This window comes from Scyliorhinus torazame, chromosome 10 (genome assembly GCF_047496885.1).
Source record: "Scyliorhinus torazame isolate Kashiwa2021f chromosome 10, sScyTor2.1, whole genome shotgun sequence".
Lineage (NCBI taxonomy): Eukaryota > Metazoa > Chordata > Chondrichthyes > Carcharhiniformes > Scyliorhinidae > Scyliorhinus > Scyliorhinus torazame.
The window spans coordinates 185,219,958-185,246,910 of NC_092716.1; the positions used below are offsets into that span (position 1 = coordinate 185,219,958).

A 26,953-nucleotide genomic window follows, 5' to 3' on the forward strand; every position below is an offset into this window, starting at 1 on the left:
AAGAAACGTCAAAACTTTCAGTGGACAGCGGAGGTGCAACAGACATCTGACTGCCTGAAAGCTGTGATAACCAATGCTCCTAAGTTGAGGAATTACAAGGGACTTTGTGATCAGATTGAACTAAAGGACTTCCGGTTGTGACTATGCTGAGCTAAGTCGCACGTTCGGTAGCTCCCGCCAGAAATTGACTTTTGGGCTCTTTTGAGGGGCCCCAGCAGCATTTGTTCGACGGTTCCCAGTGTGGGAAGGTGACAGTATGATTTCCCCCACACCGTATGGATTGGACCAGGAGTGGAGCGGTGAAAAAAGTAATTCTGGTGCAGCGAAAAGAGCTAGGAAGGAAAGCCAAGATGGCGGCGGGTGGAGACCAGGCAGTGTGGGCGCAGTGGTCGCAAGAGCAGCAGGAGTTTCTCAAGTGCTGCTTCACGGAATTGAAAGCAGAGCTGCTGGAGCCGATGAAGGTTTCGATCGACAAGTTGGTCGAGACCCAGAAGGCCCAAGGGGCGGCGATCCGGGAGGTGCGGCAGAAGGCCTCGGAGAATGAGGACGAGATATTGGGCCTGGCGGTGAAGGTGGAGGCGCACGAGGCGCTGCATAAGAAATGGCAGGAGAAGTTTGAGGACATAGAGAATCGGTCGAGGAGGAAGAATCTGCGGATTGTGGGTCACCCGGAGGGAGTGGAGGGGTCAGATGCTGGAGCATATGTGGTCACGATGCTGAACACGTTGATGGGCGCGGGTGCCTTCCCAAGGCCCCTGGAGCTGGATGGGGCCCACCGAGTCCTGGCGAGGAGGCCCAAGTCTAACGAGCTGCCGCGGTATTGATGCGGTTCCACCGCTTGATGGACAGGGAGTGTGTCCTAAGATGGGCAAAAAAGGAGCGGAGCAGCAGGTGGGAGAATGCAGAAGTCCGTATGTACCAGGACTGGAGCGCGGAGGTGGCCAAGAAGAGGGCCGGGTACAATCGGGCTAAGGCGGTTCTGCAACGGAAGGGGGTGAAATTCAGGATGCGACTGTGGGTCACGTTTAAGGACCGGCACCATTACTTTGAGACGCCGGAGGAGGCGTGGACCTTTATTCAGGCCGAAAGGCTGGACACGGACTGAGGGTCGGTTGTGAGGGGAGGTTGCGGGGGGCTACTGTGGTTACTGTGGTTACTGTGCTTTGGGAGATGTTGGGGGATGTTCTGTTCTGTTCTGTATTGTTTCCTTGGGTGCTGGGTGGTGTAGGGTGAATTGGTTCGAAGGGGGGGTTTTGTGAGAGTGTGGGCGTCGGTGGTTGGAAGGACGGGGCCCCGTTGGAGGGAGGGTAGATGGGAGGCCCGAGGTGGGGGAGCTGGGATTAGGCCGCAAAAGGGAGATGCGCCAGAGAGGGCGGGGCCGGGTGGATGGAAAGCGCGGGCTTTTTCCTGCGCTAGGGAAGGAAGGGGGCAGGGCCGGTGGTCAAGGGCGGTGTTGGGGAGGAGCGCCCGCTGATGGACAGGAGGGGGATGGGGGGAGACTACCACACTGGGGTGTTGATGGAGTGGCGGGACTGGCCGGGGTCAGCAGGAGTCAGCTGACTTACGGGACTGCTATGGGGGGAGCAACGCAGCTAGGGGGGAAATAGGGGGGGAGGGGGAGGGGGGAACTGGGTTGCTGCTGCATTGGCCAAAGGTGAGCTGGAGCTCAGAGAGAGAGTCAGGGCGGGGGTCTGCCGCTGGGGGGGATGGAGAGTGCGGGAGGCACGGGCACGTGGCTGGCCTAGAAAAGGGGATGGCTAATCGGCGGGGAGGGGGGGGGGCTGCGTGCGGGAAGCCCCCCGATCCGGCTGATAACTTGGAATGTGAGAGGCCTGAACGGGCCGGTCAAGAGGGCCCGTGTGTTCGCGCACCTGAAGGGACTGAAGGCAGATGTGGTTATGCTCCAGGAGACTCATTTGAGGGTGGCAGATCAGGTTAGGCTGAGAAAGGGGTGGGTCGGGCAGGTTTTCCGCTCGGGGTTGGGCGCAAAGAATCAAGGGGTGGCGATTTTGGTGGGGAAGCGGGTGTCGTTTGAGGCGCTGAACATCGTGGCAGACAATGGAGGTAGGTATGTGATGGTGAGTGGTAAGTTGCAGGGAGTGTGGGTGGTCTTGGAGAATGTGTATGCCCCAAACTGGGACGATGCCGGATTTATGCGGCGCATGTTGGGCCGGATTCCGGACCTGGAGGCATGGAGCTTGATAATGGGGGGGCTTCAACACGGTACTGGATCCAGCACTGGACCGCTCCAGATCCAGGACGGGTAAGAGGCCGGCGGCGGCCAAGGTGCTGAGGGGGTGTATGGACCAGATTGGAGGAGTGGACCCATGGAGGTTTGTCATGCCGGGGGCCAGGGAATTTTCTTTTTTTCCCCACGTCCATAAAGCCTACTCTCGGATAGACTTCTTCGTTATGAGCAGGGCACTAATTCCGAAAGTGGAGGGCACGGAGTATTCGGCCATAGCCATCTCAGACCATGCCCAATACACCCCCGGAGGAGGTGAGCGGGCGGATCCGGGGGTGTATTGAAAGCTATCTAGCGACTAACGATAATGGGGTGGTGCAGGTGGGGGTGGTCTGGGAGGTGCTGAAGGCGGTGATTAGGGGAGAGCTAATCTCCACTAGGGCCCACAAGGAGAAGGAGAGGAGAGAGAGGGAGCGATTGGTGGGGGAGATTTTAAGGGTGGATAGGAGGTATGCAGAGGTCCCCGAGGAGGGACTACTCAAGGAGCGACGAAGCTTCCAGGCCGAGTTTGACCTGTTGACCACCAAGAAGGCAGAGGTGCAGTGGAGGAAAGCGCAAGGGCGGTGTATAAGTACGGGGAGAAGGCTAGCCGGATGTTGGCACACCAGCTTCGGAAGCGGGAGGCAGCGAGGGACATTGGAGGAGTTAGCGATAAAGGGGGGAACATGGAGTGCGGTGGGAATAAATGGGGTATTTAGTGACTTTTATGAGGGACTGTATAGGTCTGAGCCCCCGACGGAGATGGGGGGGGGATGCGTCGATTTTTGGATCGACTGAGGTTCCCGAGGGTAGAGGAGGAGCAGGTGGCTGGGCTTGGGGCACCGGTAGGGCTGGAGGAGCTGACTAAGGGGCTGGGGAGTATGCAGGCGGGGAAAGCACCGGGGCCAGATGGGTTCCCGGTGGAATTTTACCGGAGGTACATGGACCTGCTGGGCCCTCTATTAGTGAGGACTTTCAATGAGGCGAGGGAGGGGGGCCCTACCCCGACGATGTCCAGGGCGCTGATTTCGCTGATCTTGAAGCGGGACAAGGACCCATTACAGTGTGGGTCGTATAGGCCAATCTCTTTCCTCAACGTGGACGCGAAGGTGTTGGCTACCAGAATTGAGGACTGTGTCCCAGGGGTAATTCACGAGGACCAGACGGGTTTTGTTAAGGCAAGGCAGCTGAATACCAATGTGCGGAGGCTCCTTAATGTAATCATGATGCCTGCAGTGGAGGCGGAGGCGGAGATAGTGGCGGCGATGGACGCGGAGAAGGCCTTCGATAGGGTGGAGTGGGGGTACCTCTGGTAAGTGTTGAGGAGGTTTGGGTTCGGGGAGGGGTTCATTAGTTGGGTTAGGCTACTTTACGATGCCCCGGTGACGAGTGTGGCCACGAATCGGAGGAGGTCGGCATACTTTTGGCTGTACCGGGGGACGAGGAAGGGGTGTCCCCTATCCCCCTTGCTATTTGCATTGGCAATTGAGTCTTTGGCTATGGCTCGAAGGGAGTCCAGGAACTGGAGTGGGCTGGTCCGGGGGGGGCGGGGGGAGGAACACCGGGTTTCGTTGTACGCCGATGACCTGTTACTGTATGTGGCGGACCCAGTGGGGGGGGGGATGCCGGAGGTGATACCGATCCTCAGGGAGTTTGGGGACTTTTCCAGGTATAAGTTCAACGTGGCGAAGAGTGAGCTCTTCGTGGTACACCCAGGGGACCAGGGAAGGGGGATAGACGAGCTTCCACTGAAGAGGGCGGAAAGGAGTTTTCGGTATCTGGGGATCCAGGTGGCCAGGAGCTGGGGGGCCCAACACAAGCTCAACTTGACGAGGCTGGTGGAGCAGATGGAGGAGGAGTTTAAAAGGTGGGATATGCTGCCACTCTCCTTGGCGGGTAGAGTACAGTCGGTGAAGATGATGGTGCTCCCGAGGTTCCTTTTTATATTCCAGTGCCTCCCCATCCTGATCCCTAAGGCCTTTTTTAAGCGGGTCAGTAGGAGCATCATGGGATTCGTGTGGGCGAAAAAGACCCCGAGGGTGAGAAGGGTGTTTCTGGAGCGGAGTAGGGACAGAGGAGGGTTAGCGTTACCTAATCTGTGTGGGTATTACTGGGCTGCCAATGTGGTGATGATACGCAAGTGGGTAATGGCAGGGGAGGGGGCGGCGTGGAAGAGGATGGAGATGGCATCTTGTGTGGGCACGAGTCTGGGAGCACTGGTGACAGCACCGCTGCCGCTCCCGCCGACTAGGTACACCACGAGTCCGGTGGTGGCGGCGACTTTGAAAATTTGGGGCAGTGGAGGCGCCACAAGGGTGAGGCAGAGGCTTCAGTTTGGTCCCCGATCCGGGAGAACCATCGGTTCGTCCTGGGGAGAATGGATGGAGGGTTCCTGAGCTGGCACAGGGCAGGAATTAGAAGGATGGAGGACCTGTTTTTAGAAGGGACGTTTGCGAGCTTGGGCGCTGGAGGAAAAATTTGGGCTTCCCCCCGGGAATGCCTTCAGGTACATGCAGGTAAGGGCGTTTGTAAGACGGCAGGTGAGGGAGTTCCCGCTGCTTCCAGCACTCAGGATCCAGGATATGGTGCTCTTGGGGTGTGTGTTGGAGAGGGCAGGGTCTTGGCGATCTACCAGGAGATGGAGGAGACCTCGGTGGAGGAGCTAAAGGGTAAATGGGAGGAGGAGCTTGGGGAGGAGATAGACAAGGGTACGTGGGTGGACACCCTGGGTAGCGTTAATTCTTCCTCCTCTTGCGCCAGGCTTAGCCTGATACAATTTAAGGTTCTTCACAGAGCGCATATGACAGGGGCGAGGCTGAGCAGGTTCTTTGGGGTGGAAGACAGGTGTGGGAGGTGCTTGGGGAGCCCGGCAAATCACACCCACATGTTCTGGGCGTGCCCGGCGCTGGATGGGTTCTGGAGGGGTATTGTGAGGACGATGTTTAAGGTGGTGAACACCCGGGTTAAGCCGAGCTGGGGGTTAGTACTATTTGGGGTATCGGATGAGCCGGGAGTGCAGGAGGCGGAAGAGGCCGATATTCTGGCCTTTGCGTCCCTGGTAGCCCGGCGGAGGATTCTGCTGCAGTGGAAGGATGCGAGGCCCCCGAGCGTGGAAGCCTGGATCAGCGACATGGCAGGGTTCATTAAATTGGAAAGGGTAAAATTTGCCTTGAGGGGGTCTGTGCAAGGGTTCTTCAGGCGGGGCAACCGTTCCTAGATTTTCTAGCGGGGCGTTAGGAGGTGGTCAGCAGCAGCAACAACCCGGGGGGGGGAGGGGGGTGTACATTGTGTTTTCTACAGTGTTTATTATTGCTTAAAGGGGGTTTGTATATTGGGGGAATTCGGGATGTAGTTGTAAGATGTTTATTTATGTGTTCTTTGTTTTTCTTTTTTCTGTAATGTTTGTTGAAAATATGTAAAAATTTGAATAAAAATATTTCTTTAAAAAAAAGATTGAACTAAAGTATCTGACTTTAAAGAGACATGCCGAGGCGTAGAAAAATGGAGGATCGTGCAGAGACCTTCTTGTTCAAAGAGACTGTCAATCGAGAGGGATTCCAGTTGGCGGAAGAACAAAAATGGACTATATTATTATACCTGTTTGCATGTGTTGGTTTTTTTGAAACAAAAATGTATATTTACTGTGTGCATTTCTTAAAGGATAGTGAAAAGGTGAAAAATAAAACCATCTTGAAGTTGATGGTTTATTTTTTTTTCTTGGGGGGAGGTGTCATCTGAGAGTACCTTTAAGTAATGGGTGTTTTTATAGAATAACTGTAGTGGGTGTACCTTTAAGAAATGGGTGTTTATTACTGCAGTGATGTCAGTGTGTGGGTGGAGCTGGGCTGTCTGTCAGCTTTTAGTTTCACTTTGAGAGAAAGCTTGGGTGTGTCTGTGTTTTTTTGGGTTTCGTTTCAGTGTTGGAGCTGCAGTCAGCCACAGAAGGTGTAATGTTGTTCTCTCTGCCATGCAAAGACTATCTCTTGATCATTTGGTGAATTCAGAGTGATAACTGTTCTCAGTAGTGAATTTAAACCTGATGTGCTTTTGTTAAAAGTTTTTTTTAAATGTCTTATGGATGTTAAAAGAAAAGATTAAGGATTACTTAGTGTTGTATTCTTTGGGGGCTGTATTTGAATTGATGGTTGCTAAGATGTTCACTCTATGTTTTTAAAAAGGTTAACTTGAGTTCATAGAATAAACATTGTTTTGCTTTAAAAAATATGTTAGATGTCTGCTGCACCACACCTGTAGAGTGGGACATGTGCTCCCCATACCACAATCGAGTAAAAGTTGTGGGTTAGGTGAACTCCATGATACACTTTAGGGTTCTCTAAACCCTTGCCTATAACATAGTCCCATTCTACCCTGTCAAATGCTTTCTCTGCGCCTATAGATACTATCACCTCTGGCTCGGGTGCAGGGGAGGGTGAAAGTATAACATTCAAACACCGACATATATTAGCTGATAACTGGCGGCCCTTTACAAAGCCTGCTTGGTCCTCTGAAATTATGCTTGGAAGGCAAGATTCCGACCAGAGCACCGGAACCTTAGGAAGCAGCTTAAATCTGCGTGTAAGAGCCAGATGGATCAGTATGAACTGCACTCGGTCGGGTCATTGTCCTTAGGAGCAATGAAGTAGAGACTTGAGTAAGGGTTGGAGGCAATGAACCGCAAGATAGGGAGTCGTTGAATATATCTAACAACAAGGGTGTAAGTTATTCCGAGAATTTCTTATAAAACTCGATTGGAAAGCCGGCCGCACCAGAGGCCATACCAGCCTGCATTCGACCAGTGCATTTTAAAATCTTGTTGGGTCGTAATGGGGAGCCCAGGTCACAACTCTTGACTGTTTCAATAGATGGGATGGGCAGGCTCTTCAGAAAATCAACCGATATCAACTTGTCTGCAGGAGGCTCAGATCTATACAGGTCACAGTAGTTGGATGTAAAAGCCGCACTGACCTGGAGAGGGGCGGAAATGAGGTTGCTGCCCAGGTTGAGTATCTGGGGGATTTCTCAGGAGGCTGCTTTGCATTTAGGTTGGTGTGTTAAAAGACTATTGGCCGTATTGGTAGAAAGTATCCCTGGAGCGCTGTAGCAGTCATACGGCCTTATTGGTGGTCTGCAACTTTTGTCTGCTTGCATATCATTCCAGTGTGTTGTGAGAACCGGTGATCTACGTCTAAAATGGAGTCCACCAGCTTCTGTTGTTCTGAATTTTTCATCTTTAGCACATGTGCGCTTTGAGAAATAATTTCCCTCCTGAGAACAACCTTACTACCCTCCCACAGCGTGGAAGGGCAGATGGAGTTGAATCTATTTAATGTAGTCGTAAATAGAGGTGGGCAGGTGCTCCCAAAAAGTTTTAGCAGCCAGCAAAGTAGTATCTAACCTCCAGGGTGGCCATTGTGTGCGGCCAGACTCCAGCAACAGATCAACAAAGTGTGGGGCGTGGTCAGAGAGTACTCAGCTGCCACAACCGATGGGAGGAGAGCACTATCTAGAATGTAAAGATCAATGCAAAAGTACACATGGTGAACATGAGAAAAAGGAGAAATCCCTGTCATTCGGATGTAAAAACAAATGCCAGGGGCATACACCACCGCGCCCGCCACCCCCGATGAGAGAAATGATTATGAGTTTTGAGCGATCCAATTTTGGGTTCAGAACACAGTTCAGGTCACCTCATAAAATAAGATGGTGTGTGTCCATAGAATTTACAGTGCAGAATGAGGCCATTCGGCCCATCGAGTCTGCACCGGCTCTTGGAAAGAGCACCCTACCCAAGGTCAACACCTCCACCCTATCCCCATAACCCAGTAACCCCACCCTACACTAAGGGCAATTTTGGCCACTAAGGGCAATTCAGCATGGCCAATCCACCACCTAACCCGCACACCTTTGGACTGTGGGAGGAAACCGGAGCACCCGGAGGAAACCCACGCACACACGGGGAGGATGTGCAGACTCCGCACAGACAGTGACCCAAGCCGGAATCGAACCTGGGACCCTGGAGCTGTGAAGCATTTGTGCTATCCACAATGCTACCGTGCTGCCCCTGTCGAGGTTGAGGAGAGAAGATAACAAAGACTCGATGTCATTCGTAAGATCCCAATTAGGGACAAATTTGTATCACCCCAATTAGTTGACCAGAACTACTGGGGTATTCAATAGGGAGCCGCATACTATTACATGTCAACCATTTGGGTCAGCCACAATCTGGGATGAGGAGAATTGGACTCTTTTGTTGATTAAAGTCACCGTGCCCCTGACCCCGTTATTAAAAACAATTAAACACTTGCCTAACCCATCCTTTGCCAGCCTGGTCTGATCTTTAATATGGAAATGGGTTTCTTGCACAAACAAAATCCGAATTTAGGCTCTTTAGATGCGCGAATGCTCTTTCTCATTTTACAGGGCCATTAAAAACCCTAATGTTCCAGGTAATCAGTCGGATTGGAGGTCTCCCGCTATCAGGCAAACCGGAGTCGACCATTGCCAAGGGTGGATGTTAAACAACGGGCACTGAGAAGATAAAACCAGAAGACCAACCCAAGATGACCACCGAGCCAAGTCAAGAGAAGCCAGCAGGTCCCCACCCCACTCCCCTCCCCCCCCCAACCCAAATACACCATCACAGTCAAGCATAATCACACCCACAAACAAATGGAACAGTGGAAAACAATAACTTAACCTCAAACCTACAAATAACAGAACTCAACACAAATTCTAGGCTCACTTTAAAAACTGAACTGCAGAATATCACTCCGTTAAGTAACACACCTTGTTAGCAGGGAGCCTCCCAACTGGGGAGTAAAAACTTATTTAACTTAGAGAGCCACGAGGGCGACTGGAAGTCACGCCAAATGGTTATAATGAAAAGAAAGAAAATAGGTTATTGTAAGAAGCGAACAGTAGAAATCCCTCGAATATAACTATGGTCATCAAGAATGCGCCCATACAATGAGCCGTCGATCAGATTAAACAGAGTACAAATTGTGCTTCTGGACAAAGGAGTCTGCACCTTCCGGTAAGTCAAAAAAATAGTATTTTGCACAGACTGTTACCTGAAGGCAGGTTGGATAAATCATCCAGAGGTTGACTCCATTCTTATACAAGGAAATTTTCACTTTGTTAAAGGCGGCCCTTTTCTTGGCTAGGTCTACACTCATGTTCTGGTATAATCTGATAGCGTGGCCTTCCCATGTTAAATCCCGATGTTCTCTTGCACCTTCAAGCTGTGAACCCTTGCGAATACTGCACAAGGAGGATCTCCAGAGTGAGGCTTGGGTTGAAGCGGCCAGTGGACGCAGTCTAATTCTGGGAGGGATGGAAGTACGTTTTCACGCACCATTTTGTGGAAGTACTGAGAAGTACTGAGTAGGGGTGTGGCCTACAACCCTCCGGCAACCCCATAACACAAACATTTTGTCTTCTGGATCTGTTTTCCAGGTCGTTCTGCTTGGGTGTTAATGCCCTGTTCACAGTGGCAAAGTCGGACTCCAAGGAGGTGATCTGATTGCTATGGTCAGACAATGTAGTCTCCATGCTTTTGATTGTGGCCTCTAGTGCTGCGACGGTCTGGCTGGTGATCTCGAGAGCTGAACAAATAGGGGCCGAGGCCTCCTCGATTGATCTTTTAACATCCAAAGTCAAGCATTGTTGATATTTCTCGTGCTCAACTGTCAAAACTTTGCTAAGTGCTTTTGCCTATAGTTGAGTGGCTGGGGAAGAAGCTGCCATCACCAGCTTACCCCCAGTTGATCCGTGGGAGGCTTCAGAGTCTGAGGCTGCCATCGAAATTCAGGCTGATTCTTTTCTGGCTTTGCCTCCCCAGGGCATTGCAGAGATGAGGGAACTCTACCCAGTTACTTTCAAGATTTTTGGGGGTAAATTAAAGACTCGTGGTGCCGGGAAAAAGGGTTAAAAGACCAGGTTTCCAATGGGAACCACCTCATGGGTGTCTTCCTTTCACATTGCACCACCGGAGGTCCAATCCTGACTCATTACCCATTCCTGTTGTGGGGTGTTAGATACCGTTCGATAGGTCTTAAAGAATTCTTCATAGCCTTACGTAGGTTAACTGTAAGGTAACGGCTGTAACCCAATGCTGTCAGCTAGCTGGCCTGTGCCAGTGTTTCTCTTTCCTGACCTCTTCAGTGTCCTGCAAAGGACTGAATGGTGACCTTTGGATGGGATGGGATGCTGAGACTTGTACAGAATGGGACAGCTTGCCTCGTTCTCTGTGGAGAAGACTGAAACACACCCCATCAGAAACTTAACCATGTGTTGAGGCACTGGAGTGGAACCTGTGCCCTGTCACACAATGGCACAAAATTAAAACATAGACCATAGAACATAGAACATTACAGCGCAGTACAGGCCCTTCAGCCCTGAATGTTGCGCCGACCTGTGAAACCACTCTAAAGCCCATTTACACTATTCCCTTATCGTCCATATGTCTATCCAATGACCATTTGAATGCCCTTAGTGTTGGCGAGTCCACTACTGTTGCAGGCAGGGCATTCCACACCCTTGCTACTCTCTGAGTAAAGAACCTACCTCTGATGTCTGTCTTATATCTATCTCCCCTCAATTTAAAGCTATGTCCCCTCGTGCTAGACATCACCATCCGAGGAAAAAGGCTCTCACTGTCCACCCTATCCAATCCTCTGACCATCTTGTATGCCTCAATTAAGTCACCTCTTAATCTTCTTCTCTCTAATGAAAACAGCCTCAAGTCCCTCAGCCTTTCCTCATAAGATCTTCCCTCCATATCAGGCAACATCCTGGTAAATTTCCTCTGCACCCTTTCCAATGCTTCCACATCCTTCCTATAATGCGGCGACCAGAATTGCACGCAATACTCTAAATGCGGCCGCACCAGAGTTTTGTACAGCTGCAACATGACCTCATGGCTCCGAAACTCAATCCCTCTACCAATAAAAGCTAACATACCGTACACTTTCTTAACAACCCTCTCAACACATTATGTGATGCCAAAACGCTATCCACCGTGTGCAACAATCTTCAAAGTTACACATCCGCCACTTTTTCTTTTAGTTCCAGTTTCAGAGCATTCTCATATTTTCTGTCCAGTGCTTATCGATGACTATGTTTCAGGCTCCATGTCGACCAGTTGGAGACCAGTTCAGAGCAGGACCTCGTAACATTATCTTGAGATTGAACTGTATGTTGTGATGTGATGGGAATATCATCACCTCCGAGCCGCACACCATCCTGACTTGGGATGATACACTGTTCCTTCACTGTCACTGGGCCAATATCCTGGAATTCCATCCCTAACAGCACTGTCGGTGTACCTACATCACATGGGACTGCAGTGGCTCAAGAAAACGACTCACCACCATCTTCTCAAGGGCAACGAGGGATGGGCAATAAGTGCCGGCCTTCACGGTGGTACAGTGGATTAGCCCTGCTGCCTCACGGTGCCGAGGTCCCAGGTTCGTTCCCGGCACTGGGTCACTATCTGTGTGGAGTTTGCACATTCTCCCCGTGTTTGTGTGGGTTTCGCCGCCACAACCCAAAGATGTGCAGGTTAGGTGGATTGGCCACGCTAAATTGCCCCTTAATTGGAAAAAATGAATTGGGTACTCTAAATTTAGAAAAGCATGTGCCGGCCATGCCAATAACAATCACATCCCGGGAACATATGAACAGGAAGAGGCCATTCGGCCCATCAAGCTTGCTTTGTCATTCACTGAGATCATGACTGATCTATATCCTAACTCCATATACATGTCTTTGCCCCATATCTTATAATTCCTTTGATAAACTTACAAACAAATGATATAGGAGTAATTATTTGGTGTATATGGTGATTCCCCCAAACCACGCGTGGGTCTGCACTGCTACAAGTTGGTTTGGGAATTATAGAGCTGAGATTACTGCTGGCATGCCAAGACTCTGACACCAGGTAGTAACAGATGTTGCTGAGGTGAAATTGCTGCTCGGAACCAGGTGTAAACAGATGTTACCTTCTGGAAGTCTTCGTGGAAACTGCCGATTTTATTTCGTCCACTGAGGGAGAAATTGGCGGAGGACGATTTGTTTACAACATTCGGGCCTAGTACGGAAGGCAGTAGGTAGGCCGCAGGACCTGGAAGAAGAAACAATTAAGACTCTGTTCATTGATGGATTTGCTCTGGAGAAGGATTTAAATAATAAGAAATTCTGCTGTGGCAAAATGATAAAATCTAACAAAACAGGTCAGCAAATTAATCTGTTTCCAGGACAATTATATACAAACAGGTGTTAGTCCTGTGAGAATCTACACCCCTGAGTGACTAAACCCAGTCCCGCTAATGGTAACAGGACAAATAAAGTGACCACACCTGGTGACCGGTCAGTTCTGAAGCCTTTTGTCCTCCCTGCAATGGAAAATGAAGGAGCCGCACTGAAGGCTGACTTCCCGGCCTTCTCCGGGGAATAGGTACCTGTACAAAGACATGACAACATTTAACACCTGTCAAAAATATAATTCCATTAGTTATTATTTAGCAAATGCAACTTCCTGAAGCCAAGCTCATTTGTGGTGTTTAAGGTGATTAGCCTGCCATTTAATCTGTGGAGGGGACACTCCTTGGTAATGTGCAGCATTGGCTGTGTCTCTCCACAAGTGAATTATTGTTCCATCGGTAAGGCTGGAATCAGGCCGAACTGCAGCCAGGGGCAGAGAGAGGCAGTCAGCACCGTATTATAATGAGAGGGAGTCAGATAGGATACAGTCTGTCTGTGAAAGGGTGGGGTGTTGGATCAGGTACAATTTCTTTGAAAGGGTGTGTTGGATGGGGTAAAGTTTGTCTGTGTGAGTGAAAGGATGGGGGGGGGTTGGGTGGGGTTGAGTGTGTGTGAGAGGGGATGGGGGACAGCACGATGGCACAGTGGTTAGCACTGCTGCCTCACGGTGCTGAGGTCCCAGGTTCGATCCCAGCTCTGGGTCACTGTCCGTGTGGAGTTTGCATATTCTCCCTGTGTTTGCGTGGGTTTCGTAGGATAGATGGATTGGCCACGCTAAATTGTCCCTTAATTAGAAAAACTGAATGAATTAGGTACTGTAAATGTATTAAAAAAGAGAGAGGAGATGGCAAGTTGGATGGGATACAATGTCTGTGAAAGGGGGAGTTAGATGGTAGAATGTGATTTATTGAGATACATTTCGGTGATGTGTGCTGTTTGGTTTGTTTTATACTGAAATTAAGCATCATTTTACATTTGTTATGTTAAAAACGTATTAATTATGAAATTGAAGAGTATTTAAAATTAAATATTAATGAAACATTCAGCTTTTTTAGTGTACTGGAAACTCTTTCTCACCTTCTGCCCACACTGGCCTTATCATTCACTCTGTACTGTCAATTATTTTCAAATTTTGTAAATCCTGCAATGTGATCGTATTCATACTTCACTCCTGGTGCAGGGTTACCTGGACCCGGGGTCTGGAATGGATTGATGTCCTTTGGTCTGCCATAGAGGGAGTAAGCTGGTGTCCCGCCTTTGCCTTTCCTAGTGAGTAGTGATGGGATGAGGTAGGCTGGGCCTGGTGAGCTGTCCACGGTGAATCTGGCATGCGTCACTCCAAAGCTGTAAGCTGGAGATTTGTACTTGGTCGCATCATGCTGGACGAAACCTGGATAAATATCGATAGTATCAGAAACTGGCTGCTGGGGGCAGAGAGGTGGAGTGGAGAGGCGGAGAGAAGAGACAAGATAGGGTGAAGAGGTGAAGAGGCAGAGTGAAGATTGTGACATAGAGGAAGAGGTAGAGAGGCAGGGTGAAGGTTGGATGGGACAGAGTGAAGAGGCAAAGTGGAGGAGATGAGAGGTGGAGTGAAGGAGCAGAGTGGTGAATAGGCAGAGTGAAGAGAATGGAGGTAGAGGGAAGGGGGTTGTATGAACAAGCTGGTTGCAGTGGCCTGGAGACTGAGAGCGGTTTCTGTTCCACTTCTCAATTATCATTCTGCTCTATGTTACAAGGCATTGTGGATCAATGGATCTCTTAACCTTTACAGGGCCATGGTGGATTTATTCCCGAGTCTGTTAACGTTTGCAAGTGGCAGTTGGATTTTATTCCCATTGAAGTCAATGATAATAAAAATGGAGACATATAGAGGGGACTGCTGATTTGCTAGAATCCATTTTTCACTCTTGCACATAATCATAATCTGAGTTTCCAAATACATTAATCTTATTCAGTTTTCTGCCTGAAGGTACATCTGCCCACATCACATCCACCTCCACCATTGGTAGGGCAAGGGGTAGGTGCTAAATCTGTAGTAGAAGGGTCTGGTGCATAAAGGGTTAATGTGGGACTGAGTACCACACAGTAATATAAGGAAACACCTAACGCAGAGCCAAAACCAACCTAGATATGGACATAGTTGGGTAAGACCGAGAATGGAGTCCGCTCCATATCTGTACTTTCTATTGTACATAGTTATGTTAATAAAGACTTGCTGTTAATATACTCCAGGCTACTTCATGGTGTCCAAAGCAGGTCAATCTTTATCTGCATTGAACATTGGTGGCACTAAACGTGGTGTGTTTTTCCTCTAAACAGAGTCATAGGAAGGTCTCATATTAATTAATAATAATGACTATGGAGAAGTGAAAAGAGAGACAAGCTTTACCACAATGTAATAATAAACACTAGGCAGTAGATAAAAAGGAGAAAACGTTTAGAATTTTTACCATCAAAAATGTTGAATATGAATAATTGTACCCTCTATCCCAAGATGTTCCTATTTCTTACTATGCTTACTCTGCTCAATGGGCAGGATTTTTCAAATTGCGAAGAAACCCTGACGCTGAGGTCAAATTCAGGTTGCATGGCTGCTGACTTTCTTGGGCCACCTCCAGCCTTGCCTTTTTCGTGAGGCTCATTGACCTTCTCATCCTGTCCTCTGGGAACAGAATCCTTCTCCATTCCCTAGCCCCCTTCAGAAGCATCTCCAAGTAGACAAAGTTGCACTTTGGAGTCACCCTTCCTCTGACTCTAGCTATTCCGGCTCAACCTCCCTTGTCTGCATCCCTTCCAATGCCCTCTATGTGTGCAACTTATATAAAGGCTGCCAACTGCACTTTAAATATGGCACCTTCCTTTGGCATGCTGGAATTTTCTCTGCCTGCCACCTGTTATTGACCAGCTGCCCTGTCAAACTTTACTTGGCTGAAGACGGGAACACCCTTGAACACCCATGCTGGCGACTGCATGGATTTGGCCTCGTCACTGAGACATCCTCTCAATGAGAAAAATTCTACTTGTGGAATCATACAGAACAGAAGGAGGCATTTGGCTTGTTATGTCTGTTCTGGCTCTTTGAAAGCACCGTCCGCTCCACTGTGATCCTTCCTCATCATCCTGTAGTTTTCTCCTTGTCAGGTATTTATCCAATTTTGTTTTCCAAGTTACTCTTGAATCTGCTTCCACCGCCCATTCAGGCACTGCATTCCAAATCCTAACAACTCCCTGTACAAAAATATTTCTCTCCTCATCTTCCCCCCACCCCATTGCAAATTACCCTGGACATGTGTCCTCTTGCTACCAACGTTCCTGCCATTGGAAACAGTTTCTCCCCATCACCTAACATTCAAGGCTATGGGCCAAGGCTATGGGATGCTGCACTCTAAGGAGGAGCAGTACTGAGGCAGTGCTTCTCTCTCAGGAGGGACATTGTTGAGGGAGCGCTGTACTCTCAGGGAGGGACAGTGCTGAGGGAGTGCTGCACTCTCAGGAGGGACAGTATGAGGGGATGCTGCACTCTCAGGAAGGACAATATTCAGGGAGTGCTGCACTTTCAGGAAGGGCAGTATTGAGGCAGCGCTTCCCTCTCAGGAGAGACATTGTCGAGGGAGTGCTGCACTCTCAGGAGGGACAGTGCTGAGGGAGCGTTGGACTCTCAGGAGGGACAGTACTGAGGGAGCGCTTCTCTCTCAGGACGGACATTGTTGAGGGAACGCTGCACTCTCAGGGAGGGCCAGTGCTGAGGAAGTGCTGCACTCTCAGGAGGGACATTGTTGAGGGAGTGCTGCACTCTCAGGAAGGACAGTATTCAGGGAGTGCTGTACTCTCAGGAGGGACATTGTTGAGGGAGTGCTGCACTCTCAGGAAGGACAGTATTCAGGGAGTGCTGCACTCTCAGGAGGGACATTGTTGAGGGAGTGCTGCACTCTCAGGAAGGACAGTATTCAGGGAGTGCTGCACTCTCAGGAGGGACATTGTTGAGGGGGCGCTGCACTCTCAGGAAGGGACAGTGCTGAGGGAGTGCTTCTCTCTCAGGAGAAACATGGTTGAAGGAGCGCTGCACTCTCAGGAAGGGCAGTACTGAGGGGACACTGCACTCTCAGGAGGGACAGTGCTAAGGGAGTGCTGCACTCTCAGGGAGGGACAGTACTGAGGGAGCGCTGCACTCTCAGGAGGGACAGTACTGAGGAAACGCTGCACTCTCAGGGAGGGACAGTGCTGAGGGAGCGCTGCACTCTCAGGGAGGGACAGTGCTGAGGGAGTGCTGCACCCTCAGGAGGGACATTGATGAGGGAGTGCTACACTCAAGGAGGCAGTACTGAGGGAGCGCTGCACTCTCAAGAAGGGCAATACTGAGGCAGTGCTTCTCTCTCAGGAGGGACATTGTTGAGGGAATGCTGCACTCTCAGGGAGGGACAGTGCTGCACCCTCAGGAGGGACATTGCTGAGGGAGTGCTGCACTCAGGGAGGCAGTACTGAGGGAGCGCTGCACTCTGAAGAAGGGCAATACTGAGGCAGTGCTTCTCTCTCAGGAGGGACATTGTTCAGGGAGCGCTGCACTCTCGGAGGGACAGTGCTGAGGGAGTGCTGCACTCTCAGGAAGGGACAGTGCTGAGGGAGTGTTGCACTCTCATGAGGGACAGTGCTGAGGGAGTGCTGCACTCTCATGAGGGACAGTGCTGAGGGAGTGCTGCACTCTCAGGAAGGGACCGTGCTGAGGGAGTGCTGCACTCTCATGAGGGACAGTGCTGAGGGAGTGCTGCACTCTCAGGAAGGGACAGTGCAGAGGGAGTTCTGCACTCTCAGGAGGGACATTGTTGAGGGAGCGCTGCACTCTCAGGAAGGGCAGTACTGAGGCAGTGCTTCTCTCTCAGGACGGACATTGTTGAGGGAACGCTGCACTCTCAGGGAGGGACAGTGCTGAGGGAGTGCTGCACTCTCAGGAGGGACAGTGCTGAGGGGATGCTGCACTCTCAGGAAGGGACAATTTCAGAGTGCACCTGAAAGGGACAACCAGGAACAGAAGTTAGAAATCCAAAAAATGGCAATTAGGGTAAACCTCTTGCTCTCAAGAGAGATGAAGCAATGAAACAAGAGCGGAAGAAATTAACAGAGGCAAAAAAACTCCTGGATAAGAGAGACTTATCAGAACGTAGGGGTCTTAATTTTTGCTAGAGTACCTAAAACCCTACAGAATAGAGATCCAAGATCTCAGTGGATAAATGAGTGTGTGTTTGATAAGGATTTGTGAATATCCTTTGGTGTTTGTAGTTTTTAAAATGTTGTATTTTGCAAAACCGAGTTTCACATCAATTAGACGTTATAAATGGCAGGCAGAAATGTGTTCAGTATTATGAGGTAATAAATCAGTATGTTCAGAACTAAATTGGTCTTAGCATAAACACATAAAGAAGTTAACTGGGCAGCAGTCAGAGCTGTGTGCAGGAAATTACTTCGAAACTAAATGTGTTGAAATTGACACGGCACAGCTCCATCAGCGTCCTAGTGCTCGATGATTCACAAGAAAGTCAGGAGCAGGAAAAATGATGTTTAGAATGTTAAATACATGGCAGAAAGAGCTTTAGGGAATAAAGATATTAGACCAGAAGTTAGATTAGGAGGATTACTTGCAGTATCAGGAAATGAGAATCAGATGGCAGGGAAAGATTTTTAAAAAACAGATGCAAGAAAAATTAAGATATTAAAACCAAATGACAACCCAGAGGATGTTTGGGTGAAGCTACCAACTAAAACCACAGGCAAAGTAATCAGTGAAGCCGTAAAATGTAAAGACAAGATCGTTCAGAATCTGGGTGGACATACAGTTGAATTAGAGAAGCACGGTGTCTGGAGCAAAATAAATTGTATCACAATTAAAATACATGACCCAATTGGTGAGAAGACAGTGAATTAAAACCCGTTAGCAGCATTGATAGGACAGATGATAGAGTTAAAATGTCATGTTCGGAACTTACTTTTCATAAAGATCCTGTCATAATCAGGAATAAAGAAATTGAAGTAAAAGCAGTAGCAATACCCGAAATGTATCAGGGTAAGGTTTCGACCAGATTGGATCACTGAGCGAGCAAAAGAGGAGGAGTTTGAGATTCTTCGAATCTCACTCAGGGGTGCAATGACAGAAGGAGGAGGCTTAACAGGTCTTAATTGTATGATGTACATAAATGATAAGGAAAATAAACCAGTTAAAAAAGAAAAAAGAAAGAAATGATGGCAAAGGAAATCCGGAAGTCCTGGAGAGGGCACTTCTGGAGTATCCAAACAAAAATAGGAAATACAAATTAAAGAATAGGGCCCTCTCCACCCTTGACCTGTTCGTTTGATTTTTCAGATGGAAAAAATAATACAGACATACTTGTTCGGACGAAGAAAGAGGACTACACTCCAGAGAAAAATAAGGATCAAGTTTGAAGAAGGAAGGGAAAAAGCTAGGACTAGGAGTAGGCTAGATGGGTTAAAATGTGGGGAGCACTTACAAGCAGCCTGGGCTATGTACTAAACTTATCAGATAAATTAAAAATTTTTAGACAGTATTCGGGGAAAACTAATGGTACTCAATGGGACCCCAAGAAAGGGCAAGTTAACATAGGAAATGCGTTTCAAAACAAAACCACAAGTAGGAGTAATAGTCGCTACATTGCTCTGGAAATTAGGAAGTTTTAAATTAAGTCAAAACTTATGTTGCAAATGTTGCAATAAAATTACTCAACAGAAAGAACGAAAAATTATACAATTGGCTACATATCTGAGAGAATTAAATGACAGAGCCCGGAGTAAAACTTTACGGGTTAGAAACAAATCAAAATATCAAATTATTACTGAGCAGTGAAATCTTCGGTCACACATCTCTAACTGGGCATGTGTCCTGGACATCAGTTGATAGATGATCTGTGGTCTCCACGGGGCACGTACTACGCGGTGGAGTTGTTAAGGGTCTCGGCAGACAGCAGCGACTGACGAGGAACCCCCACAACTATGACAATAGTTTTTTTTTAAAATTTGCAGCTTGATGCCACGGTGGGAAAATTGTAACCAATGCAGCAAACAATATTGCATTGGAGAGCTGTAATAGTTATTAAGGAAGAAATGTCATGTAAATTGTTAGGGACTGTTATGTATGTATGATAATGGGGGTTGTGTGCCGTTCAAGAACTTGATCAGCAATCACCAAGAGTGAGGAATTTTCTAAACTGTGTGAATGTTTTAATACAGGGGGTAAACATGGGATAAATAAACAAAGTATAATGGTGGTAGTTTAGTGTGTTTTCGTGATTTAACTGCACGCAACCTCACAAATAATATTGATGTTGTTAACACGCCATATTTTGTATGTAATAATTATTGGTCCCAAGTGCTGGCTCATAAAGCACTCGGATAGAGCCACGAAGGGATGTGTCGATATTGTACTTTATCTTTTAGTGTTGAAATTGTGATAACTGCTGAAAATATGTAAAGTTGTAACACACAAACTATTTGTGTGGTTAGGTAATAAGCAATGTGTTAAGATAAGACTTTTTTTTTTGACTGTGTTTATTTGGAGAGTTTATTTGGAGAATTTATTTGGAGGAAGAAAAAGTGATGGTTCGATGTGACGAAAGAGGATTCAATTGGGTTGTCCCCCAAAAGTTGAATGTATTAAATGTGCCAACTGATGTTCTAGGGGTGGTTTTGCGACTACTGTTGGATTATGTTGCAAATATACGCTTCATGTGGTAAGGGAAATGATAACAGAAGAAGGGGATTTGAAGGAAATTTGGCAGAAAGTTATTACCTCATGTAAACTAGGGCTGGCAGACGTCCATGGTTCAGAACGATGTTAGACATCAATGTGAGGAAGTTAGGAATAGAAGCAGGATCTATTGAACCTTTTAAATTGATGAAGCCAGGGAATCAGTGGATAGTACATGATATCATAATTTACCATTCCAATGAGAAACGTAAAGCAATTTGGATGACGAAGAAATGGGACACTAGACAGCCAGTGATGGACAAAAGACCTTTTTGGTTACTGATGGACTGAGCTGTGTGCTGTTTCTAAGGGACATGAGAAAGCTTCTACGGTGCTGCTACCCAAGGAAGTAAAATGCTTTGGAGGTAGTGGAACACACGGATATAGCCATTGGGTTCCCTTCCTGAGCAGCTACAGCTATGGTTCACGGTGATTGGACTTGAGGAAAGAACGAAAAAAGAGTCTATCGACACTGGTCTGAGATATGGATAAATTTACAATGGATTTTGGTGCACAATTTAAAATCACGACATGTACATACAAATGACAAAGATCGGGGATATATGTTAGTCAGTACAATTGGATGGGGGGATAATTGACCGAAAGATATAGTTATGTTTCAAATGCCAAGTAGGGCGTAAAAGTAAAAATGGGACAATATGTCATTTGAAACATGGAAGTCTGGCAAAACCTGACCTAAGGGTACATGAGAAAATGTAGGGAAAAATCCCACAAAGGGTTAACAGCAGCTGCAAAAGAAGATTTTGAAATGCAGATAGCCTTTATCAAACAGGCATTAAGAAAACAGCTTGTGACTATTCAAGCTGTAAAACTGATGCATGTCTTTTAAGTCACAGTAGATTGGACTTTAATTATATGGAAAAAAACAATATTTCGCACCTTCTTTGAAGTTAATTATTTTAGTAAGCAGCTAAAAAAGAATTGCTAGGACCTTCAGTTGAATTGGGTGCCAAATGTTTAGGTGTGAAATCCTGCTGACACCAGTTGAATATGGGAAGCTGGGGACAATGTGTCCACAAGAACACGCGTTAACCCCAAATCGGAGTCAGAGTTCTGACAAGCTAAGGGCACTATTTGGTAATAAAGCAACTTTAGAAGTGACAGGAACCAGATGTAACACCCCTCTCGGATCAAAGCACTTTTGAACATCACAAGGGAAAAAATGTAATCAGAGTTCGATGAGCGAAAGTCATGCTCAACATGAATACATAGTCGTGTTAGAAATAATTCAGATTAAAGGTACCTTGTACAATCAAGAGTAAAATAAAGTTACTTTACGATAATGTCATATAAACTTAATAACTGCTAGAAGGAGAATATAAACCCTTGGGGACAGCCAGCAGAGTCAGCTCTCATAGCTGCCCTCGGTCATAGGAAGGATAGAGCACAGAAACCGAGCGGAACAGCGAATCCATCTGAGGAAGACCAAAAGCTAACGAAGAGAGATTGTCAAGGTCGACCCGAAGGTCTTTTCAACCAACCAGGAGAATCCAGAAGGAAGATCTTTTTACTTTTCTGTAAAGACAGTGATTGCATCTTTTAAAAGAAAAAATATAATAAGAAAATAAATTAAAGTTTTAACCTGAAACAGTGGTTATTACAAAGTCTACTTTACTTACTTAGCAATGCGGGACCCAGGATCGATGCTACTAAGTGGTAAGGAGATAACATTCTTCTATGAAGATATGGGTTATACCGGGGGATAACTTGAAAATATAGATTGACCTGAATAGCACCCACCTAACTCTGCATAGGAGTCAGGGAGTGAGAATTCCTGTTCACCATTTAGAGTGTCTTATTGACCCTTTTTGGTATAGGGGGAATTCTAAGAATAGTGGTGAGTTTTTTACTTCAGGAGGGAGCATTGCATTCTCAGATGGGCAGTACCGAGGGAGAGCTGCACTATGAGAGGGGCGGTACTGAGCTAGTACCGCATGTTGATGAGTGAGCTGAAGGATTGCTGCCCTGACAGCGGGAAATGCTCAGATAGCACTGCCTCAGGGAGGCAGTACTGAGGGAGTGTTGCACCGTTGAATGAGATGTTGAACCGAGGCCCCACCTCGCCTCTCAGATGGAGGTAAAAGGTTCTGTGGGACTCTTTGAAGGAGGACAGGGGACGTCTCCCTCAGGTCCAACACAATTTTTATAACAGCACCTAAAAACAGAAGACCTGGTCATTCATTTAATTGTTGTTTCTGGTGTCTGTTGTGGGATAAGTGTTGGCCAGGATTCTGGGAGAAATGTTACATCTCAGAGGGTTGCAAAAGAGGTCATCATTTTTTTTTAACCAGATGCGGACTCCCAAGAGAAATCCAATCAAATCAGGGATCAAGTTGAAGTTATTCAGGGAAGGTATGGATAGATTTGGGGTAAAGCAATTTAAATCAACCACGTATCATCCCAAATTGCAAGAATCTTTGGAAGAGTGGCACCTCCTTTAAAAAACATGTTGAGGGCCTATAGTCAGGATTATCCAGAGGATTGAGATAAAGGAATTCCATTGGTATTATTTGCAGTTAGGGACGCACCGAATGAATCAACTAAATTCAGTTCATTCGAATTAATTTTTGGTCATGAGTTAAGAGGACAATTTAAATTGATTAAGGAGAAATTGGTGAGTCAGAGTTCTGAGTCCACAGTTTTGGATTATGTGTCAAACTTTAGCGAGGGTTTAAATTGGGCTGGTGAGTTGGCTAGGAAGCATTTAGAAGTGTCACAGCATGTGATGAAAAAAGAGCCGGTTAAGAAATCAAAAACTCAGAGAAAGTATGAGTGATTTTACCAGTGGTAGGTGACCACAACAAAAGTAAGATTTAGTGGGCCGTACCAAATTGAAAGGGAATTGACTGAGGTGAATTGTATGACAAGAATTCCAGATAGAAGGAAAACTTACAGTGTGTCATGTTAATATGCACAAAATGTATTTTGATACAGAAGGAAAGCAGGAGGATGTGTGAGTAGATGTAACTTAGGGAGAAGAGATAAATCCAGTGTATTCTGAATTGGACATCTTCTGAAGGAAAATCAGAGTGACTTGAAAGAGTTATTACAATCACTTGGAGCTATATGTGGGAACAAACTAGTAAGTACAAGGGTGATTATACATGATGTAGATGTAGGAAGTTCTGTTGCAAATAAGCAACATCCACCCTCTGGCATTGGACATGTCCCTGGAGCTGTATCCCATCCCCTGGGAGTTTGGATGCTGCATGTGTGGTGTTGCCTCCCGCAGTGTTCAAGCACAGTGTCCAGGCAGCAGGGTGTGATTGGGGTGCTGGGCAATGTCTCCCATATGCTACATGGCCGCGGGTTCTGTGAAGTGCTCACCTAACCATGATTGTTCATTTCCTATTGGCAATAGCCTTCAGCCGCGCAGCAGAGACATCAGCAGTCGGTGGGGGTTACGGGTGGTCGTTCGGGCAGGCGGGCAGGTACAAGGGTTGCCCCTGGAATGGGTAAACAATCCAGAGGTTGGCATGGTGGTGCCACGAGCGGTTGCCCCCCCGGTTGCTCCCCCATGCCTCACCCCCCCACCTCCCATGGCTGCCCACCCCTGCGGCGGGACACCCACTACCAGCCGAGGGTCCCTCAACCGCCAACGAGCACTAGGGTGGCAATTCCAGTGCCCCCTGGACTCATTGCATGTGAGCCTCATCGGCTTACCATAGAAGCCCTGCCGCCAAGTTCACGTTTTTCAAAAGGAGTACTAATCGATGCCAGTGTGAGCACTCTGTCCTGGCCTACATTCTTCCCTCAATAGATTTCTGGTGGTAGCTATGTGGTGAACAGTCGCTCGCACAATTGCTCCCGCCAGGGTATTTTGCTTAAAGCCCCTTTTGCCCAGTTTTTGGGTGATGTTTGGGGGGAAATTTGATTAGTTCGATGGGTAAGGTCTCCAGATAAAAATAATGCCCAACAAGTATAATACAAGGCAGCAGTCGGGCAAAATATCGTCGTCAGTCTCGGAAGCCCCTCGAGCCTTGTTGGTGGAGAAAATGGCGAAGGCTCCTGCTGTGACCTTGGCCTCTCAGTGGATGACCAAGGTGTTGGCAAGCTTCTTGGTGGACAAATTCAAAAATCAGCATCAGGCAGTCTCTAAGAACCTGATGAGGCAATGGAAGGAGCTCTAGTCCCCATCCATGTGGACTTGGAGAAGGCAGATTGGAAGGTAAAGGAGCAAGGCACGGTGATGCAAAAGGTGGAGGTAGCACTCTGGGACCAGAGTGATCGGATTGTCTCCCTTGAGGTGGAGATGGCATTCCTGGCTGAAGGGCACAAAGCGTTGAAGGCCAAGGTAGAAGATCTGGAAAATCTGTCCAGACTTTAAAATTTAAGAATCGTTGGGCTACTGGAGGGTCTGGTGGGCCCAAATCCCACAGGCAATATGTCTAGGATGTTTGGAAGATGGTGGGAGAGGGAGGATTGTCAGCCTGTCCCGAGATGGACCAGGTCCATCGGTTGCTGATGCAGAAGCCCCGATCTGGGAAACCACCACAAGATGATCATCATCAGGTTTCACAGGTACCAAGATGAAGAACGGGTTGTGACGTGGACAAAAGATCATCGAGGCTATAGATGGGAGGACCACGCCGTCAGGAAAACTCGGGACATGGGAACAGAACTGGCGACAAGACGTGCGGCATTCAACAAGGCCAAGGCCGCATTGTACAAAACCAATGTGTGATTTGGTGTAATGTACCCTGATGCACTATCAATTACTACAAGATGAGAGTAGAGAATAATCAAGACTTTATTAAGCAGAGATGTGTGGCCTCCTGCAGCTGCTCCCAGAATGGGAGCAGCTCCGGTGTGCACACACATTTGTACACCGCCTACTGGGCGGAGCTAGCAGGCAGGGATTTACCCCCGTACCTCTAGTACAGGAGCCTTACCGTACTACATCTAATATACAGTTAGTGGTGACTACCACATTCACCCCCTGTTAAAAAAGAGTCCAGCAGGGGTGGTGGAAAAATTTACAGTTCAGGCAAAATTTACAAGTTCAGGCAAAATCTACACGTTCAGTCGGTCGGGTGCCTTGATCCTCCGCTGTGATCGCCTCGGCCCTGGTGGTGATGCGGACACCGACTTGGTCGCCTGTGACTTCGGGAGCGTGTTGTCCTCGTCTTCATCCCCGAGTGGGAGGCCGGATCGTCCTGGGGCGGGGGCTGTGGTGAGGTGCGCTGGGGGGAGGTGAGTAGCGCCAGGGCAATTGGAGGGGGGGGTTTTGGGTGGTGGGCCGTGGGTGGGAATCCAGCTGGTGCCAGGTCCCGGAGGGAGACTGTGTCCTGGCGCCCGTCGGGGTGCGCCACGTAGACGTACTGCGGGTTCGCATGCAGTAGTTGTACTCTTTCGACAAACGGGTCCGCCTTGTGAGCCCGCACGTGTTTGCGGAGGAGGACAGGTCCAGGAGCTGCCAGCCATGTTTGGAGCGAAACCCCCGGAGGTGGACTTCCTGGGGAAGGCAAGGAGACGTTCATGGGGTGTTTCATTAGTTGCAGTGCAGAGGAGCGATCGGATGGAGTGAAGCGCGTCGGGGAGGACATCCTGCCAGCGGGAGACCAGGAGATTTTTAGACCTTAGGGCCATTCTCCCTCTCCACCTGCCCGTTTCCCCAGGGGTTAGCTGGTCGTCCTGCTCGAAGCAATGCCCTTGCTGAGCAGGAACTGACGCAGCTCATCGCTCATAAAGGAGGATCCCCGGTTGCTGTGGACGTAAACGGGGAAACCGAACAGGGCGAAGATGCTGTTGAGTGCTTTAATGACCGTGGCAGAAGTCATATCATGGCATGGGACGACAAAGGGAAATCAGGAGTACTCATCGACCACGTTCAGGAAGTATGTGTTTCGGTCGGTGGAGGGGAGGGGCCCTTTGAAGTCCATGCTGACGTGTTCAAAGGGGCGGGAGGCCTTCACCAGGTGCGCTCGGTCTGGCCGGTAGAAGTGCGGTTTGCACTCCGCGCAGACCTGGCAGTCTCTGGTGACAGCCCTGACCTCCGCAATGGAGTAGGGCAGGTTGTGGGCCTTTATGAAGTGAAAGAACCGTGTGACCCCCAGGTGACAGAGACTATCGTGTAGGGCCCAGAGTCAGTCCACTTGTGCACTGGCACATGTACCTCGGGATAGGGCATCGGGGGGCACATTGAGCTTCCTGGGGCGATACAAAATCTCGTAGTTGTAGGTGGTGAGCTCGATCCTCCACCTTAAGATTTTATCATTTTTGATCTTGCCCCGCTGTGTATTATTGAACATTAAGGCAACCGACCGTTGGTCAGTGAGGAGAGTGAATCTCCTGCCGGCCAGGTAATGCCTCCAATGCCGCACAGCTTCCACAATGGCTTGTGCCTCCTTTTCGACAGAGGAGTGCCAAATTTCGGAGGCATGGAGGGTGCGGGAAAAGAATGCCACGGGCCTGCCTGCCTGGTTGAGGGTGGTGGCTAGAGCGACGTCCGATGCATCGCTCTCGACCTGGAAAGGGAGGGACTCGTCGACTGCGTGCATCGTGGCCTTTCCGATGTCGGCCTTGATATGGTTGAAGGCCTGGTGATCCTCAGCCGTCAGGGGGAAAACTGTGGGCTGAATGAATGGGGGGGCCTTGGTCCGCATAGTTAGGGACCCACTGGGCATAATAGGAGAAAAACCCCAGGCATTGTTTTAGGGCCTTTGGGCAGTGGGGTAGGGGGAGTTCCAGGAGGG

General features: G+C 48.5%; 1 protein-coding gene across 2 annotated transcripts in view; it reads right to left on the minus strand.

Annotated features, from left to right (window-relative positions):
* The window catches only part of LOC140384426 (ciliary microtubule associated protein 1A-like), a 77,609-nt gene that overhangs the window by 25,016 nt on the left and 25,640 nt on the right, over nt 1-26,953 (minus strand). For both annotated transcript variants that reach the window (XM_072466113.1, XM_072466114.1), the window contains exons 3-5: nt 13,674-13,877; nt 12,583-12,684; nt 12,226-12,347 (exon numbers count right to left, since the gene is read on the minus strand). In XM_072466113.1, coding sequence (XP_072322214.1) covers nt 12,226-12,347; nt 12,583-12,684; nt 13,674-13,877 — 428 coding nt within the window. The remainder of the gene's footprint in view (nt 1-12,225; nt 12,348-12,582; nt 12,685-13,673; nt 13,878-26,953) is intronic.